The 16,369-nt window shown below is 40.9% G+C and overlaps 1 protein-coding gene across 1 annotated transcript in view; it reads left to right on the top strand.

Annotated features, from left to right (window-relative positions):
- Window positions 1–16,369, top strand: part of Pclo (piccolo presynaptic cytomatrix protein) — a 335,880-nt gene that overhangs the window by 138,754 nt on the left and 180,757 nt on the right. The window contains exons 4-6 of the mRNA XM_052172403.1: window positions 4,641–5,351; window positions 8,621–13,688; window positions 14,044–16,061. Of these exons, the coding sequence (XP_052028363.1) occupies window positions 4,641–5,351; window positions 8,621–13,688; window positions 14,044–16,061 (7,797 nt within the window). The remainder of the gene's footprint in view (window positions 1–4,640; window positions 5,352–8,620; window positions 13,689–14,043; window positions 16,062–16,369) is intronic.

The raw sequence follows: 16,369 nt of genomic DNA, 5'->3' as shown, positions 1-16,369 counted from the left end.
TTTGTTTTGAACAAGCTTTGATAATTTAATGTTAGAATAAATGCATTTTACTAGCATGTTATACCTGACAATTGAATGTGTTTGAATATGGTATGATCAGCATAGTTTTTTTTTTAATATACTTCTTATTTATCAGAATTTTCTCTACTTGGATACACAGTTTTATATCCTAAGGAACTGATGTTAAAGAAGCAAATAATAATGTGAGTCTTTTTACAATATGGAGGCTTCTGATTTTGCTACATTTAATAATAACTAGATAAAATAATTTATTAATAGTTTGTTCCACTGACACTAATAAGACTATTCTCAAAATAAAACATTAAAATCTATGGAATACATAAAAGCAAATTATCATGGCTTGAGAATCTCAAAATTGATGTCTGTATGGTTGCAAATGTCTCCATAAGCATCTATAATTAGTAGAGGTAAGATCGATAGTAAAGTCAGTATTAGAAATGTCTTTAGAAATACAGTGTCTGTATTAAGTTTTCTGCCATATGCCAACATTGTTTCCTCTTAAATTCATGACTTCTTAAAATGAGTTTATATATGTATATATAGAGAATATACATACATATATATGTATGTTTGTATATATTATATAATATATATTATAATGCCTAAGATATAGATATGATATATATATGTATATAATGCCTAAATGTATAAATACAATATATTAAGTTTGTTTGATGTTATTTATATTATACAATTTCAGAGCTGACTCCATTCATGTTGAATAATCAAAAGGAGAATCTTTGTTAAGGAAGATTGTTTTTCACACTTCAACAATTAGTGGCCTGTAGCTCTTTTTCTATGGGTGTGGCCCTGTGAGATTTCCCATTTTCATTTTAGCATGTCTATTGGTGTAGTACATGTTCAGACCTGTTCAGGAGCCCCAATTTTACAGCAGATTCCCTGATCTTCTAGATGGTAAAACATCATAGATGTTAGACAATATATTTGAATTTTATTCTTTTCCTTTCCCCCAAATCCTTGTAAATCCTCTTCAACCTCTTTATCCGCCCAATTCCATGTACTTTGTTTCTTTTAAAACAGACAAATAGTCCAATTTGTATTGACCAACTATTCCTGAAGAAGGGGAGCCTGCCCTACAGTGTGGTAGATATACCGTGTCAAACTATTTAAGAAAACTGAATTTCCGTCTTCCAGCGCCTTCCCATCATAACCAGCCTCTTGGATAAGTGTAGGCAATCATGCCTACTTCCATTCACCTGTGCTGGGACTATATCTGACTTCAGTTTGTGGATCTTGTGAATGTTGTCATAGTCTGTGTGAATCCATAAATGCATCTGCCATGTTGTATCTGAAAAACATGATTCCCTTGAAATCATCCCTTTAATTTGGGGATTTGAGGAAGGGAGAATAATAAAATTTAAATACAATGTATAACATCTGTGATGTTTTATCACCCAGAAGACCAGGGAATCTTTTTATTTCCCTTCATTTGGGGATTTAAGGAAGGGAGAAGAATAAAATTCAAATACATTGTATTACATCTATGATGTTTTACCACCCAGAAGACCCGGGAATCTACTACAAAATTGCGTCTCCTAGAAACAAGAGGGAAGCTTCACCCATGGTACTTACAACCCCTCTTTCAATCTTTCCTCCCACTCTTCTGCATACATCTCTGAGTCCTGACTTTAGCAGTGTGATACAGATACTCTACATTCAAAAGTCTCTCATTCTCTGCGCATTGTCCATTTGTAGATTTCAGTGTTAATAACAGTAAAAAGAAGTTTCTCTGATGAGAGTCGAGATATCTATTTGCTATGGTGACTTAATAGAATAACCATAGGTTCTTGGCCTCACTGACACTGTCCAATATAGAATCTAACTATGGAGTGTGATTCTATATCTAAATCCAACCAAAGAGTTATTGATTACCACCTGTAGCATTTGTTCCGTTCTTGCCCCAGTACATCTTGCAGCTGTTGTAGTTTTTAGGGTTTGTATCTTACTGTTATCTCACAGAGATGCACAGACATCTGTTTACATGGAAGAATAGACACCACTGCTTTTTACTTTTAGAAAACATCCTATATATTGAGGGAATGATGTATTTTATTTTACATAATGGATTAGATGCATACACTATACAGTGTTAACCTGCTTACCTATTTTTTTTTTTTTTGGATTTTTGGATTTCCTTTTTCCAAGGCAGGGTTTCTCTGTATAGCCCTGGCTGTTCTGGAACTCACTCTGTAGACCAGGCTGGCCTCAAACTTAGAAATCCACCTGCCTCTGCCTCCCAGAGTGCTGGGATTACAGGCATGCGCCACCACCACCCAGCTGCTTACCTGAATCTTAAAGTTAATGGAAATATTGAATATGCTATCTTCCAAATACCAATGTGCTTTATTTTCTCAACATATTTCCTTTTAAGAATAGTCATGTGGTCTGTGGTACTTACCATATGCTCAATATATGATAATTAAGTAAGAGTAATTTCTCAAAAAAAAAAAAACCAATCAGAATTTTATAATAGACAAAACTTCCCAATGGAATGGGAAGAATATTACTGCTAGATTGAAAGTTCCCAGCTTATTTATATTGAGAAATAGCCTGATTAAAATGCCTAGTACACACCTGCATGGGTATTTTAGAATCCTTATGACAACACAGCACTGTGAAGCTGCTATTTTTGTCTGTTTTCTTTTTTGAAATGTCAAGCTCAAAATATGAATAATAAAAATATCCCAAGATGTGTCTCAATCAAGTAATGATTTTTGAAACCATAGTACAGATCAAGATTGAAGTTCTGTAAGTACTATTATCTTTGGTGACTGACTATTCAACAGGGAACTAAGACACTTTCTATTGGGCAAGTAATCAAGGCAGTTTTTTCCTCATGATTTGTGGACCTAGTTGTTATGCAAAAATGTAGCTCACACCAGAGATGCTTTCACAGGAACTTAATTAAGATGGACCTTAATATATTGCTTGGAGGTGGTGGAACATACCTCTAATCCCAGCACTCAGGAGGCAGAGGCAGGTGGATCTCTGAGTTCAGGTCAGCCTAGTATACCTAGAGAGTTCTGGATCAGCCTGTGGTTACACAGAGAAATCTTGTTTTGAAAAATACAAGAAAGAAGGAAGGAAGGAAGGAAGGAAGGAAGGAAGGAAGGAAGGAAGGAAGGAAGGAAGGAAGGAAGGAAGGAAAGGAGGAAGGAAGGAAAACAAATGGAAAAAAGAAAGACTGGTAATGAGGGATCAAACACAGCAAAAGCAATGGGACCCAAATGCAGCCTAATGCTTTACATCCAGGCCTTATTGAACATAATACCTGGCATTTATAAGTGAACTTAAGGCAAGAAATTAGGATCTATAACCCCTCACAGCTTACAAAAATAGTCCAATATATTAAGTACCATTTTTAAAGTCTCTAAAAATTAACAGAAAGCAGGGAACAGATTCAAACTTTTCTTTAATAGTATTTTAAAACAGTAAGTGATTTTTTTTAGTAAGGTATTTAAGCCATGCAGCTGCAGAGAGGAGACAGTATGAAAAGCATTTTGAAATTGACTTTATCTGGAGACAATTCAACATAAGAAAGCAGGCAGTTTTATTTATAGGATCCTCCCACCTTCTTTCTTGCATAATAAATACACATTAAATGGTAATAATTAGAAAGAAGCAATATACACAGCCTTTATCTCTAACATTGAGGCAGATATCATGGAAGACAGAACACAAAATTCAAGGAAAATGCCTGCCAGTAGCCTGGCGCCTGCCTCCTGTGTGAATCGTTTTCATGTGTTCTTTTCAGAGAGTAGTTTTCATGCCTTAGCTTGCAAAATAGTGAGCTGGCAGATTCTCACAATGATGGATCCTGTTTTCTTCACTCTGAACTCTGCTAAAATGGTCCCTAGGAAACCGTTTAGCTAAGTACAATTTAAGGTGATCTTCTGAAGCCAGATACAACCTGTTATACCTAGAGCAGCAGTTACATAAGGAAACGTTTCAATCCAAAAATCAGAATACATTTTGGCAAAACATGCCAAACAATTTTAACTATGAATCCATCCTAGTTAACTGACGAATACATGTGATTAGTATAAAAATGGAGTGATTCTATTAATTTGAAAGAAAATAAGAGCATTATACACAAGTGGCCCTTGAAAACTCTATGCTACTCAGTGGAATTTTATTTGGTTGACACAAAATTGGTAAACTAAATTCAAATAAGCTTTGAGTAATTTTGCACAAAATCACAGTTATGAAATATAATTGTGTTTGTGTAAATTTATGATGAAAAGTTTGAAGATACGAGGTGAAAATCAAATTTCTTTCAAATTGCTTTCCACCGAAAGCCCCTAAAAATGAGTATTTCTCTGGGTCCTTCTATGTCCCTTTCCCCTCCCCCTCTCTTTTCCTTCTCAATGATGAACGATGTAGAGATTGGTTATCATTGTGTCCTATTTATAGTTTAAATAGCCCCTTTACGTTTTTTAAATGATTTTTTTTTTTTTTACTTAGAAGACAATGACTCATCCTCTTGCTATCAACAATCAACAGAGGCAATATACATTGTTTAATTTTCATCTTGATTAATGCACTAGAATAGAAAGTCTGCAGTATTCTTAATCTGTTCATTGCTGCTTGTCTTGCAGATTCAAGAGTGGCTGTGTTTAAACTGCCAGACACAGAGAGCGATATCAGGACAACTTGGAGATATGGGCAAAATGCCACCTGCACCCTCAGGACCCAAAGCATCCCCAGTGGCTGCCCCTACAGAACCCTCATCTCAGAAAACACCCACAGGGGCCCACGGGAAAGGGAAAAAGAAAGAAACAGAAGTAAAAGTGGAAACTGAAAAACCAGTCCCAGAAAAAGAAACAGCACCGATTGAGAAAACCCCTCCAAAGGTCACCACCGATCAAAAACTAGAAGAAAGTGAAGAAACGAAGAGCAAAGATTCGGCTCTGCCGGAAAAGAAACCATCTGAAGAAGAAAAAGCACTACCTGCTGATACAAAGGATAAGAAGCCACCTGCTGAAGAAAAACCACCGCTTGAAGAAAAGAAGCCAATCCCTGATGATCAGAAGTTACCCCCAGAAACAAAGCCATTGGCCGCAGAAGGGGAAGAGAAACGTGAAATACTTGAAGCTCCCATACAAATTCCCGAAAAAGAGCCCACAGGCAAAGTGGCTGCAGAGGCGGGTGAGGAAGAGCAGCAGCCAGACACCAGGCCTGGAGATCTGCCAGACGCCGCCCCTCAGACGGTACCCCAGGAAGGAGAGAAGGGGAGCAGGGCGCTAGCACAGCCGCAGGCAGAAGGGGCTGCCAAGGACCGCCAAGGGGAGCCCAGCAAAGAAAGGACAGTAAGTTGTTTCCTACCATCGCAATCTAGCACGTGCTTTATGCTGGTTCTACACAGTTCCTGAGCAGATCAAGGGTAGGGTGGGCCTGAAAACCTATAAACTCTGAACTCTAACCTCTTTTCACATAAATGGTATTTTGATACTTTAATAAATTCCATAAAGATAAAATTCTCTGAATCATACAGAAAAATGAAAAGGTTTCCTACAGTTCCTTGTTACCACTACTACTACTACTACTACTACTACTACTACTACTATTACTATTACTACTACTACTACTATTACTATTACTACTACTACTACTATTACTACTATTTGGGCTCAGTTTTATGGACTCAATCTGGATTTGGGTGATTTAGATACTCATTTGCAGTCCATTTTAACATAAACTTTCTATAAACAAAGATAGCCTCTGTCTTCTCATTCATTTAAAATCAAGTCTAGGAAAATAACCAAGCACTTATTGCTATCTGGTTTTGCAAATTTTTGTATGGATCCTAGATCCCAATTCTTAGCTCTACTTATCTTCCAAAACTTCTGTTTTCCTTCCATGTGGAATGCTACTGGATTCAGCTCCTGGGGAAAGAACACAGACAAATGTGACAGAGCATATGTGTTTTGAACATTTCCTCCCACTAGGTACCCCACAAAGTACACCACTATCAGAAGAGTTTCAAATGGTACCAACTCGTCTCTCTCTCTCTTTCTCTCTCTCTCTCTCCTACTATCCAATAAAAGGCAGTGGAATGCTCAGAGGAAAGGGATTCTTCATTCCCTCCTGTGCCTTAATAATTTATTGACTCAGTCCTTGATATTTTTGAATAATTGTTTAAATGTAAAAATTAGGAAAACTCAAGTATCTAAAACTCTATGCATGGAAATCATGCAATACAATATAGGCTGGCATGGCACATGTAATGATGATTTATTGAAAACAGAAAATGTTCTCTTTGGGGAAATGAAAAATAACACTACTGTTTTAAAACTGTGCCTATAGTGTCACTATTCTCTCTACTTGACTTTATCAAAGATTCAAAATCTGTAAATGAAGGCAACCCAACTCACATTTTATTCTTATTTTAGAATTTTGGAGGTTGTTTTAAATGGTGTTAAGTGTAAAAAGTGAAAGAGATAATAAAAATGTCAATTTCCTGATTATTCAATTAAGAAATCAATAAATTTTTAAAATCAGTAATAATTTTTGTATCTGTATGTATGCTGTATATGTTATACAGAAGTATGTATGTTACATTTATACCTTTATTATATACCTATATTATCTAAATATATCTTTAAATAAGTACACTCTCATATACTTTTGAAGCATCTGAGAAAAATTTCCAAACTTTAAGTCTGGTGCACTGAGAAATTGGTAAGAAAATGGTCCACATTATATTGCCTTCTCATGAATACTTTGGCCATGTCCTAGTTTGAAGTACTTCAAATGGCCATTTTGAAGATCAATAATTAGAGGAAAAATGATCCAGTGTATGGACTGTAATTTGCATCTAATTTTCCCTTGTTAATAAGTGTAATTAATGAAGCAATGTTAAGGACCAATTAACTACAAGAAAGGTAAATGGACGTCAAGTTCTGATCTGTAGAAATCCTCTTTAAAATGATTAATAGGACTAATAAAGATTAGTTTGTAGGTGCCTTAAGTCAGTAAGGCACAGGACCTGATTAATGAGCGATCTGATGTTTCCCAACTAAACTGTGTAATTAATTAGGCCACATTACTCTGTGAAGGGATACATACTTAAGTCTAGTTAGTGGGAGAGGAATTAACATTCTGAAGTTTGTCAGTGTATCCTGCTAAATGACCATGGCTCTCCTTGAATGTGAGAGGTGTTAGAAGCAACTGCTTGATGGTTCATGCACACCCCTAACATACTATCAGACCACAAGCCTGCACTATGCACATTCATAGCCTTGCTACCCTTGGCTACATAATAGAGACATCACCAAAGCACCAGCACCACAGAAATGTAGTGGCTGAAACCTGTGAGGCACGTGAGAAAGGACAGGTCTGAGGGGATGATCAGGCAGAGCAGAGCCCAGGGACAAAGGAAGCAGAGGAAAGCCACACACAGGCAAGGGTGGGCAAAGTATCTTAATATTTTGTGTTAGCATTTCATGATTCCTTTTTGCCATTCTTCATTACATTCTATGTACCCTGACACAATTGCATTTTTATAAAAATGTCAGGATAGACTGCAAAGCCAATATTACAAAACTATGGTGCCTCTTTTATTATGTTCAGCAGTTGCTCCAAACAGTAATATTTACTTTATATTCATCTGTGTGGAATTGTATTACCTCGTTGTGTTACCATATAAGTAGGCACTAAAAAAACACAAAAATGATGTTATCAAAATTAAACTATGAAAGATCACATTTCGACTGATTTTTCTCTGGTATCATGGTGTTTACTGTGAGTGAAGAGTAGATGGCATTAGATATTGTATTGTGCTGTTATATGGGATGCAACGACATATGGCTGTCCATTCAGGAATGCCATGTATTGCTCTACCTACGTTAAAGATATGTATGGCCATCTTCACCTGTAACACCAGCCCTGGGGTAGGGAGTGAGGACATGGGTGCCAGAAACAGAAGGTCTCATGAGCTCATCTAGCCTAGCCAAGACAAAAACAAACAGCAAACAAACAAACAAGCAAAAACCACAGCAAGCCCCATGTACAGTGAATGACCGTGTATCAAGGTAATTAGGGAAAGAATGATGGACAAATTCCACTGGTCTCCTCTGGCCTCCCAGAACATACACACACCTGCAGGAGATAAAGAGAGATGGGGGAGAGAGAGAGAGAGACAGAAACAGAGACAGAGAGACAGAGAGAAACAGAAAGACACAGAGAGAGACAGACTGACAGAGACAGAGACAGAAAGACATAGGGAGATACTGACCATTTCATTTTCTTTTAACAAGCTGAACCTCAAAGTAAATGTACTGATACATAGTATATTTGAAGGAAAGTAGAATTAAAATTTAAAGGGGGGTATGATAGAATTAGTGGGGAAAAGACAAAGCATTTTGGCAATTTGTAATTTAAATTTGTAACTTGTTAGTGAATAGCAACTGTTCTCAATTTTCTTCTCATATGAGCATTTTCAAAACTATCATCATGTACTTGAATTTCACCATAGTGGTTCCTCAATTATTAATAATTCCTTGATGATAATAATGGAGATAAACATATGACTAGTTTGGCTCTAACACGTTTGTCTCTCTCTTTTCCACTCTGCTAGGAAAAGGAAGAGGACAAGTCAGACACATCCAGTTCTCAGCAACCCAAAAGCCCGCAAGGCCTGAGTGACACAGGATATTCTTCCGATGGGATATCAGGTTCCCTTGGGGAAATCCCCAGTCTTATACCCAGTGATGAGAAAGATTTGCTCAAAGGACTCAAAAAAGACTCTTTCTCACAAGAAAGCAGCCCTTCCAGCCCCTCAGACTTAGCTAAGTTGGAAAGTACAGTACTATCCATTTTAGAAGCTCAGGCAAGTACACTGGTTGGTGAAAAAGCAGAAAAGAAAACACAGCCCCAGAAGGTTTCCCCTGAACAGCCTCAGGACCAGCAGAAAACTCAGACTCCATCTGAAACACAGGATACTACTATTTCAGAAGAGGCGATCAAAGAGAGTCAAGAAAAGAAGGTTAGTTCCAAAAAGGATAGTGAGCAAGGTTTTCCTTCCAGGAAGGAACACAAAGAGAAGCCCGAGCTAGTTGATGACCTAAGTCCGCGAAGAGCATCCTATGATTCGGTTGAAGACAGCAGCGAAAGTGAAAACTCCCCTGTTGCACGCAGAAAGCGGAGAACTAGGATCGGCTCATCAAGCAGCGACGAGTATAAGCAGGAAGACAGTCAAGGCTCAGGGGAAGAGGAGGACTTCATTCGAAAACAGATCATAGAAATGAGTGCTGATGAGGATGCGTCGGGCTCTGAGGATGAAGAGTTCATCAGGAGTCAGCTCAAAGAGATCAGCGGGGTTGCTGAGAGCCAGAAGAGGGAGGAAATAAAGGGGAAAGGAAAAACAGCAGCAGGGAAACACCGACGGCTAACTCGAAAGAGTAGTACCAGCTTCGACGATGACGCAGGGAGACGTCATTCCTGGCATGACGAGGATGATGAAACTTTCGATGAAAGTCCTGAACTCAAATTCAGAGAGACTAAAAGCCAGGAGAGTGAAGAACTCGTTGTTGCTGGAGGAGGAGGGCTACGTCGATTTAAGACTATAGAACTCAACAGTACAGTAACAGATAAGTACTCTGCAGAATCCTCTCAGAAAAAGACAACTTTGTATTTTGATGAAGAGCCAGAATTAGAAATGGAAAGTCTGACGGATTCACCCGAGGACAGATCTAGAGGAGAGGGATCCTCTAGTCTCCATGCATCCAGCTTCACTCCTGGCACATCCCCTACGTCAGTATCATCACTTGATGAGGACAGTGACAGTAGCCCGAGTCACAAAACAGGAGAAGGCAAGCAGCAGCGCAAAGCTCGGCACAGGTCACACGGCCCTCTCTTACCTACCATTGAAGACTCTTCCGAGGAAGAAGAACTGCGAGAGGAAGAGGAATTGCTAAAAGAGCAAGAGAAGCAGAGAGAACTGGAGCAGCAGCAGAGGAAGAGTTCTAGTAAGAAATCGAAGAAAGACAAAGATGAGCTTCGAGCTCAGAGAAGGAGAGAAAGACCGAAGACGCCACCCAGTAATCTCTCGCCCATCGAGGATGCATCTCCCACTGAAGAACTGCGCCAGGCAGCAGAAATGGAGGAACTCCATAGGTCCTCTTGTTCTGAGTATTCACCTAGCATAGAATCAGACCCAGAAGGATTTGAAATAAGCCCTGAGAAAATAATAGAAGTTCAAAAAGTTTATAAATTGCCCACAGCTGTGTCTTTATATTCACCGACAGATGAGCAATCTGTTATGCAGAAAGAAGGTGTTCAGAGGGCTTTAAAAAGTGCTGAGGAGATGTATGAAGAAATGATGCAGAAACCCCACAAGTATAAAGCTTTTCCAGCTGCAAACGAACGAGATGAAGTGTTTGAAAAAGAGCCATTGTATGGTGGTATGTTAATAGAGGACTACATTTATGAATCTTTAGTAGAGGACACATACAATGGATCAGTAGACGGCAGCCTGCTCACCAGGCAAGAAGAACAAAATGGCTTTATGCAGCAGAGAGGAAGAGAGCAAAAAATAAGACTCCAGGAGCAGATGTATGATGACCCTATGCAGAAGATTACAGACCTCCAGAAAGAGTTTTATGAGCTAGAAAGCTTACATTCTGTTGTGCCTCAAGAAGATATTGTTTCAAGCTCTTATATCATTCCAGAAAGCCATGAGATAGTGGACCTGGGTAGCATGGTGACTTCTACCAGTGAAGAAAAGAAACTATTAGATGCTGATGCTGCTTATGAAGAACTCATGAAGCGGCAGCAGATGCAGGTGGCAGATGGATCCAGCCTCATTCAGACTCCCATTGGGGATGACATGGCAGAGTCCACGCTGGACTGTGACAGGATGCAAGATGCATCTCTGACATCAAGCATCCTTTCTGGAGCATCTCTTACAGACTCAACCAGCAGTGCAACTCTCTCTATCCCAGATGTTAAGATAACCCAACATTTTTCAACAGAAGAACTTGAGGATGAATATGTAACTGATTATACAAGAGAAATTCAAGAGATAATTGCCCATGAATCTCTGATATTGACCTACTCTGAGCCTTCAGAAAGTGCTACGTCTGTCCCACCTTCTGACACACCTTCTCTCACATCATCTATTTCTTCGGTTTGCACCACAGATAGCTCCTCACCTGTCACTACCCTCGATAGCCTAACAACTGTTTATACAGAGCCAGCAGATGTAATAACTAAATTTAAAGATTCTGAGGAAATTTCTTCAACTTATTTTCCAGGCAGCATTATCGACTATCCAGAAGATATAAGTGTATCTTTAGATCGGACCATCACACCAGAAAGTAGAACTAATGCTGATCAGATTATGATTTCTTTCTCTAGTATAGCACCTTCTATCACAGAATCTGTAGGAACTAAACCCAAGAGGCCACAAGCTGACACGATTTCCACTGGCATACCTATATCTGAAAAGGATTTAATAAAAGGCAAGAAAGAAACTGGGGATGGAATTATTCTGGAAGTTTTGGATGCTTACAAAGACAAAAGGGAAGAGTCTGAGGCTGAACTAACAAAAGTTAGCTTACCTGAGACTGGGTTGGTCCAAACACCTTCTTCTGTAATAGCCCCTCAAATCAAGGAGCAACCTGTATCTGCACATTCTGTATCTGGAAAGATCTCTGGTCAGGAAAAGCCCACATACAGGTTACCATCTGGCAGTCTTCCTGTTTCTACCCATCCATCTAAATCTCACCCATTTTTCCGAAGTTCTTCTTTGGACATATCAGCCCAGCCACCCCCTCCTCCCCCACCACCTCCCCCTCCCCCTCCACCACCTCCTCCTCCCCCACCCCCACCATTGCCTCCAGCAACTTCTCCTAAACCACCCACTTATCCTAGAAAAAAGTTGGCAGCTGCAGCTCCAGTGCCTCCAACTACTATTGTTACAACCCATGTTGATGCTATTACTACTGTAGAAGCCACAGCTGCCCGCAGAAGCAATGGTTTACCTGCAACTAAAATATGTGCTACTGCACCTCCTCCTGTCCCTCCCAAGCCTTCTTCAATTCCAACTGGACTTGTATTTACACATAGGCCAGAGGTAAGCAAACCTCCAATTGCCCCCAAGCCAGCAATTCCTCAGATTCCAGTGACTACACAGAAAACAACAGATGTGTGCCCCAAACCGACAGGTCTATCTTTAACATCAAGTATGTCCTTAAATTTAGTGACTTCGGCAGACTACAAACTGCCTTCCCCTACTTCTCCACTTTCTCCACACTCTAATAAATCCTCACCTAGATATTCGAAGTCTCTCATGGAGACTTATGTGGTTATTACATTACCCTCTGAACCTGGGACTCCAACAGATTCTTCTGCTCAAGCCATTACAAGTTGGCCCTTGGGATCACCCCCAAAAGATCTGGTTTCCCTTGAAACAGTATTTTCTGTAGTTCCTCCCATGACAGCTACAGAAATTCCAAGTGCTTCTCAGCCAACCCTGTATACATCTGGAGCTTTGGGGACATATTGTGCTGCCCCTGTTGTAACACCATCTCTGTTTCAAACAGTACCTGCTTCGCTCACACAGTTCCTTCCAACAGAAGCTTCAAAATCTGAAGTTTCTGCAGTGAGAAGCACAGTCCCAAGTGTTGCTCCCAGAAGTGTTTCCATACCAATTCCTCCAGAGCCTCTTGCTCTAGACAGGCATCAGTATAAGGAAAACGGAAAGTTGCCGCTTATTGGAGATGCCATTGATTTGCGTACAATACCAAAAACAGAAGCTCAAGTAACTGAAAAATGCATGGATCTTTCTGCTTCTGCAATGGATGTGAAAAGGCAGACAGCAGCGAATGAAGTTTACAGGCGACAGATTAGTGCCGTCCAACCTTCTATCATAAACCTCAGTGCAGCTTCCTCCTTAATAACTCCAGTCACCATGGACTCTAAGACAGTGGCTGTTGTCACGTGCACAGATACTACAATTTACACAACAGGCACAGAAAGCCAAGTGGGTATAGAGCATGCCATAACATCCCCACTACAGCTTACCACAGCCAAACATACTGAGTTACCGTACAGGAAACCTAGTAGCCAGACTTTCCCCACGATGCGAGACGAAGCACCTATAAACTTATCATTAGGTCCTCCCACTCAGGCAGTGACATTGGCTGTCACAAAGCCTGTCACTGTACCTCCTGTTGGTGTTACAAATGGATGGACTGACAGCACTGTATCTCAGGGGATCACTGATGGAGAAGTGGTAGATCTCAGCACATCAAAGTCTCATAGAACTGTTGTGACAATGGATGAATCTACTTCAAATGTGGTGACTAAAATCATAGAAGACGATGAAAAACCAGTTGATTTGACTGCTGGAAGACGAGCTGTGTGCTGTGACGTGGTTTACAAGTTGCCTTTTGGACGGAGCTGCACAGCACAGCAGCCTGCAACTACCCTTCCTGAAGACCGTTTTGGCTATCGGGATGACCACTATCAATATGATAGATCAGGGCCATATGGTTACAGAGGGATTGGTGGAATGAAACCTTCCATGTCAGATACTAATCTAGCAGAAGCTGGACATTTTTTCTATAAAAGTAAGAATGCTTTTGATTATTCTGGAGGAACTGATGGAGCAGTAGATCTAACTTCAGGGAGAGTGTCTACAGGTCAGTATGATGTAGCCATAGACCCTGCCTTGAAATGTCATTACGGTGTTATGCCTCTCGTTTCTGGATGAAAAGTGTCCCTACTCCAGTTTTTGTTTACGTTTTTGCTTTCGTTGGATGTCTTGGCAATATATTTTAAAGTACATGTGCATTTTTGTTTCTCCATGGTTCTTGCTGTTGCGTTGCCTGCATGTGCCTGCATGTTCAACGTTGCTTTTCTTCCGCATCTAATTAGGTTAACCTGTGGATTTGCATGCAGTCCCATTCATTGCGCTCATCAGGATAAAAGGGCTTTCAGACCCAAACAGCACCACTCATTTTGAGAACTGGACTATAACTCTACCCTGTATTTCAGGTGAGGTAATGGATTATTCAAGCAAGACTGCAGGTCCATACCCAGAAACACGCCAAGTCATTTCGGGAGTTGGGATTAGTACCCCGCAGTATTCCACAGCAAGAATGACTCCACCTCCTGGACCCCAGTATGGTGTGGGAAGTGTTTTGAGGTCATCTAATGGTGTTGTCTATTCTTCAGTAGCAACTCCAATCCCCTCCACATTTGCTATCACCACTCAACCTGGCTCTATTTTCAGCACCACGGTCAGAGATTTATCTGGCCTTCATACAACAGATGCAATAACTTCACTATCAGCCCTGCATCAAAGCCAGCCAATGCCTAGATCGTATTTCATAACAACAGGTGCATCCGAAACAGACATCTCGGTAACCAGCATTGACATCAATGCCAGCCTGCAAACTATTACCATGGAAACTCTTCCTGCCGAGACAATGGACTCTGTTCCTACCTTAACCACAGCCTCTGAGGTGTTTTCTGAGGTGGTTGGAGAGGAAAGCACTCTTTTGATTGTCCCTGATGAAGACAAACAACAACAGCAACTTGACTTGGAGCGAGAGCTCCTGGAACTGGAGAAAATTAAACAACAACGCTTTGCCGAGGAACTGGAGTGGGAACGTCAGGAGATTCAGAGGTTCCGTGAACAAGAGAAGATCATGGTTCAGAAGAAGCTGGAGGAGCTGCAGTCTATGAAGCAGCACCTTCTCTATCAACAAGAGGAAGAGCGGCAGGCCCAGTTCATGATGAGACAGGAGACGCTAGCTCAGCAACAGATACAGCTGGAGCAGATCCAACAGCTACAACAACAGCTCCACCAGCAGCTTGAGGAACAAAAACTTCGCCAGATCTACCAGTATAACTATGATCCCTCTGGGACCGCTTCTCCACAAACCACCACTGAACAGGCAATTTTGGAGGGTCAATATGCTGCTACAGAGGGCAGTCAGTTTTGGGCCACCGAAGACGCCACCACAACAGCATCTACTGTGGTAGCCATTGAAATACCACAGAGCCAAGGATGGTACACGGTTCAGTCTGATGGTGTGACTCAGTACATCGCCCCGCCTGGCATCTTGAGCACTGTTTCGGAGATACCTCTGACAGATGTTGTCGTCAAAGAGGAGAAACAACCCAAAAAGAGAAGCTCTGGAGCTAAAGTTCGGGGGCAGTATGACGAGATGGGGGAAGGCGTGGCAGATGATCCACGGAATTTAAAAAAGATCGTGGACAGTGGTGTGCAAACTGACGACGAAGAAACTGCCGATCGGAGTTATGCAAGTAGGAGAAGAAGAACTAAAAAAAGTGTTGATACCAGTGTCCAAACTGATGACGAAGATCAGGATGAATGGGATATGCCTTCTAGGTCCAGGAGAAAAGCCCGAACAGGGAAATACGGAGATAGCACGGCAGAGGGTGACAAGACCAAACCCCTTTCCAAAGTCTCCAGTGTAGCAGTTCAGACAGTCGCAGAGATATCTGTGCAAACTGAGCCAGTGGGAACCATAAGAACACCTTCCATACGAGCACGAGTGGATGCCAAGGTAGAAATAATTAAACACATTTCAGCGCCTGAAAAGACTTACAAAGGGGGCAGTTTAGGATGCCAAACAGAAACAGATTCAGACACACAGAGCCCTCCATATCTGGGTGCCACATCTCCACCCAAAGACAAGAAACGCCCAACACCTTTAGAGATCGGTTACTCTTCTTCTCACCTTCGGGCAGACCCCACAGTCCAGCTGGCTCCTTCCCCACCCAAATCTCCAAAAGTCCTTTACTCTCCCATCTCACCACTTTCCCCAGGCAACGCCTTAGAACCAGCCTTTGTACCTTATGAAAAACCCCTCCCTGATGACATAAGTCCACAGAAAGTACTCCATCCAGATATGGCTAAAGTTCCCCCGGCAAGCCCTAAGACAGCCAAGATGATGCAGCGTTCAATGTCTGACCCCAAGCCACTGAGTCCAACAGCAGACGAAAGTTCCAGGGCTCCTTTTCAGTATTCCGAGGGCTTCACGGTAAGAGGGATTCTATTCAGTTAGAAGACAATGGATGAGTTGATGTTAATCATGTGTTTGCAGATTTAGAAGGTAACAAAACGAGCATGTAGAAAATGAGATACTAAAATTGAGGGAGGACTGTGTCATTTTAAATGTGGCGGGGGGATGCGGGGGAGTGGTGGGAGGACAAAGACTACTTTCACATGAAAGCTGTATGTAAGACAGACTGAGGACAAAGTTTGTTGTTTTATGAAGTTTGAGACAAAAGTTCCGCTTTAACATCAAAATGGCTGAATTGTAGACTGCTTGCTGTGAATTTTACTTGA

The sequence above is a fragment of the Apodemus sylvaticus genome, chromosome 2 (assembly GCF_947179515.1).
Source record: "Apodemus sylvaticus chromosome 2, mApoSyl1.1, whole genome shotgun sequence".
Taxonomy (NCBI): Eukaryota; Metazoa; Chordata; class Mammalia; order Rodentia; family Muridae; genus Apodemus; species Apodemus sylvaticus.
The sequence above is the reverse complement of the archived record's forward strand: the minus strand, read 5'-3'. Positions and strand labels throughout refer to the sequence as shown.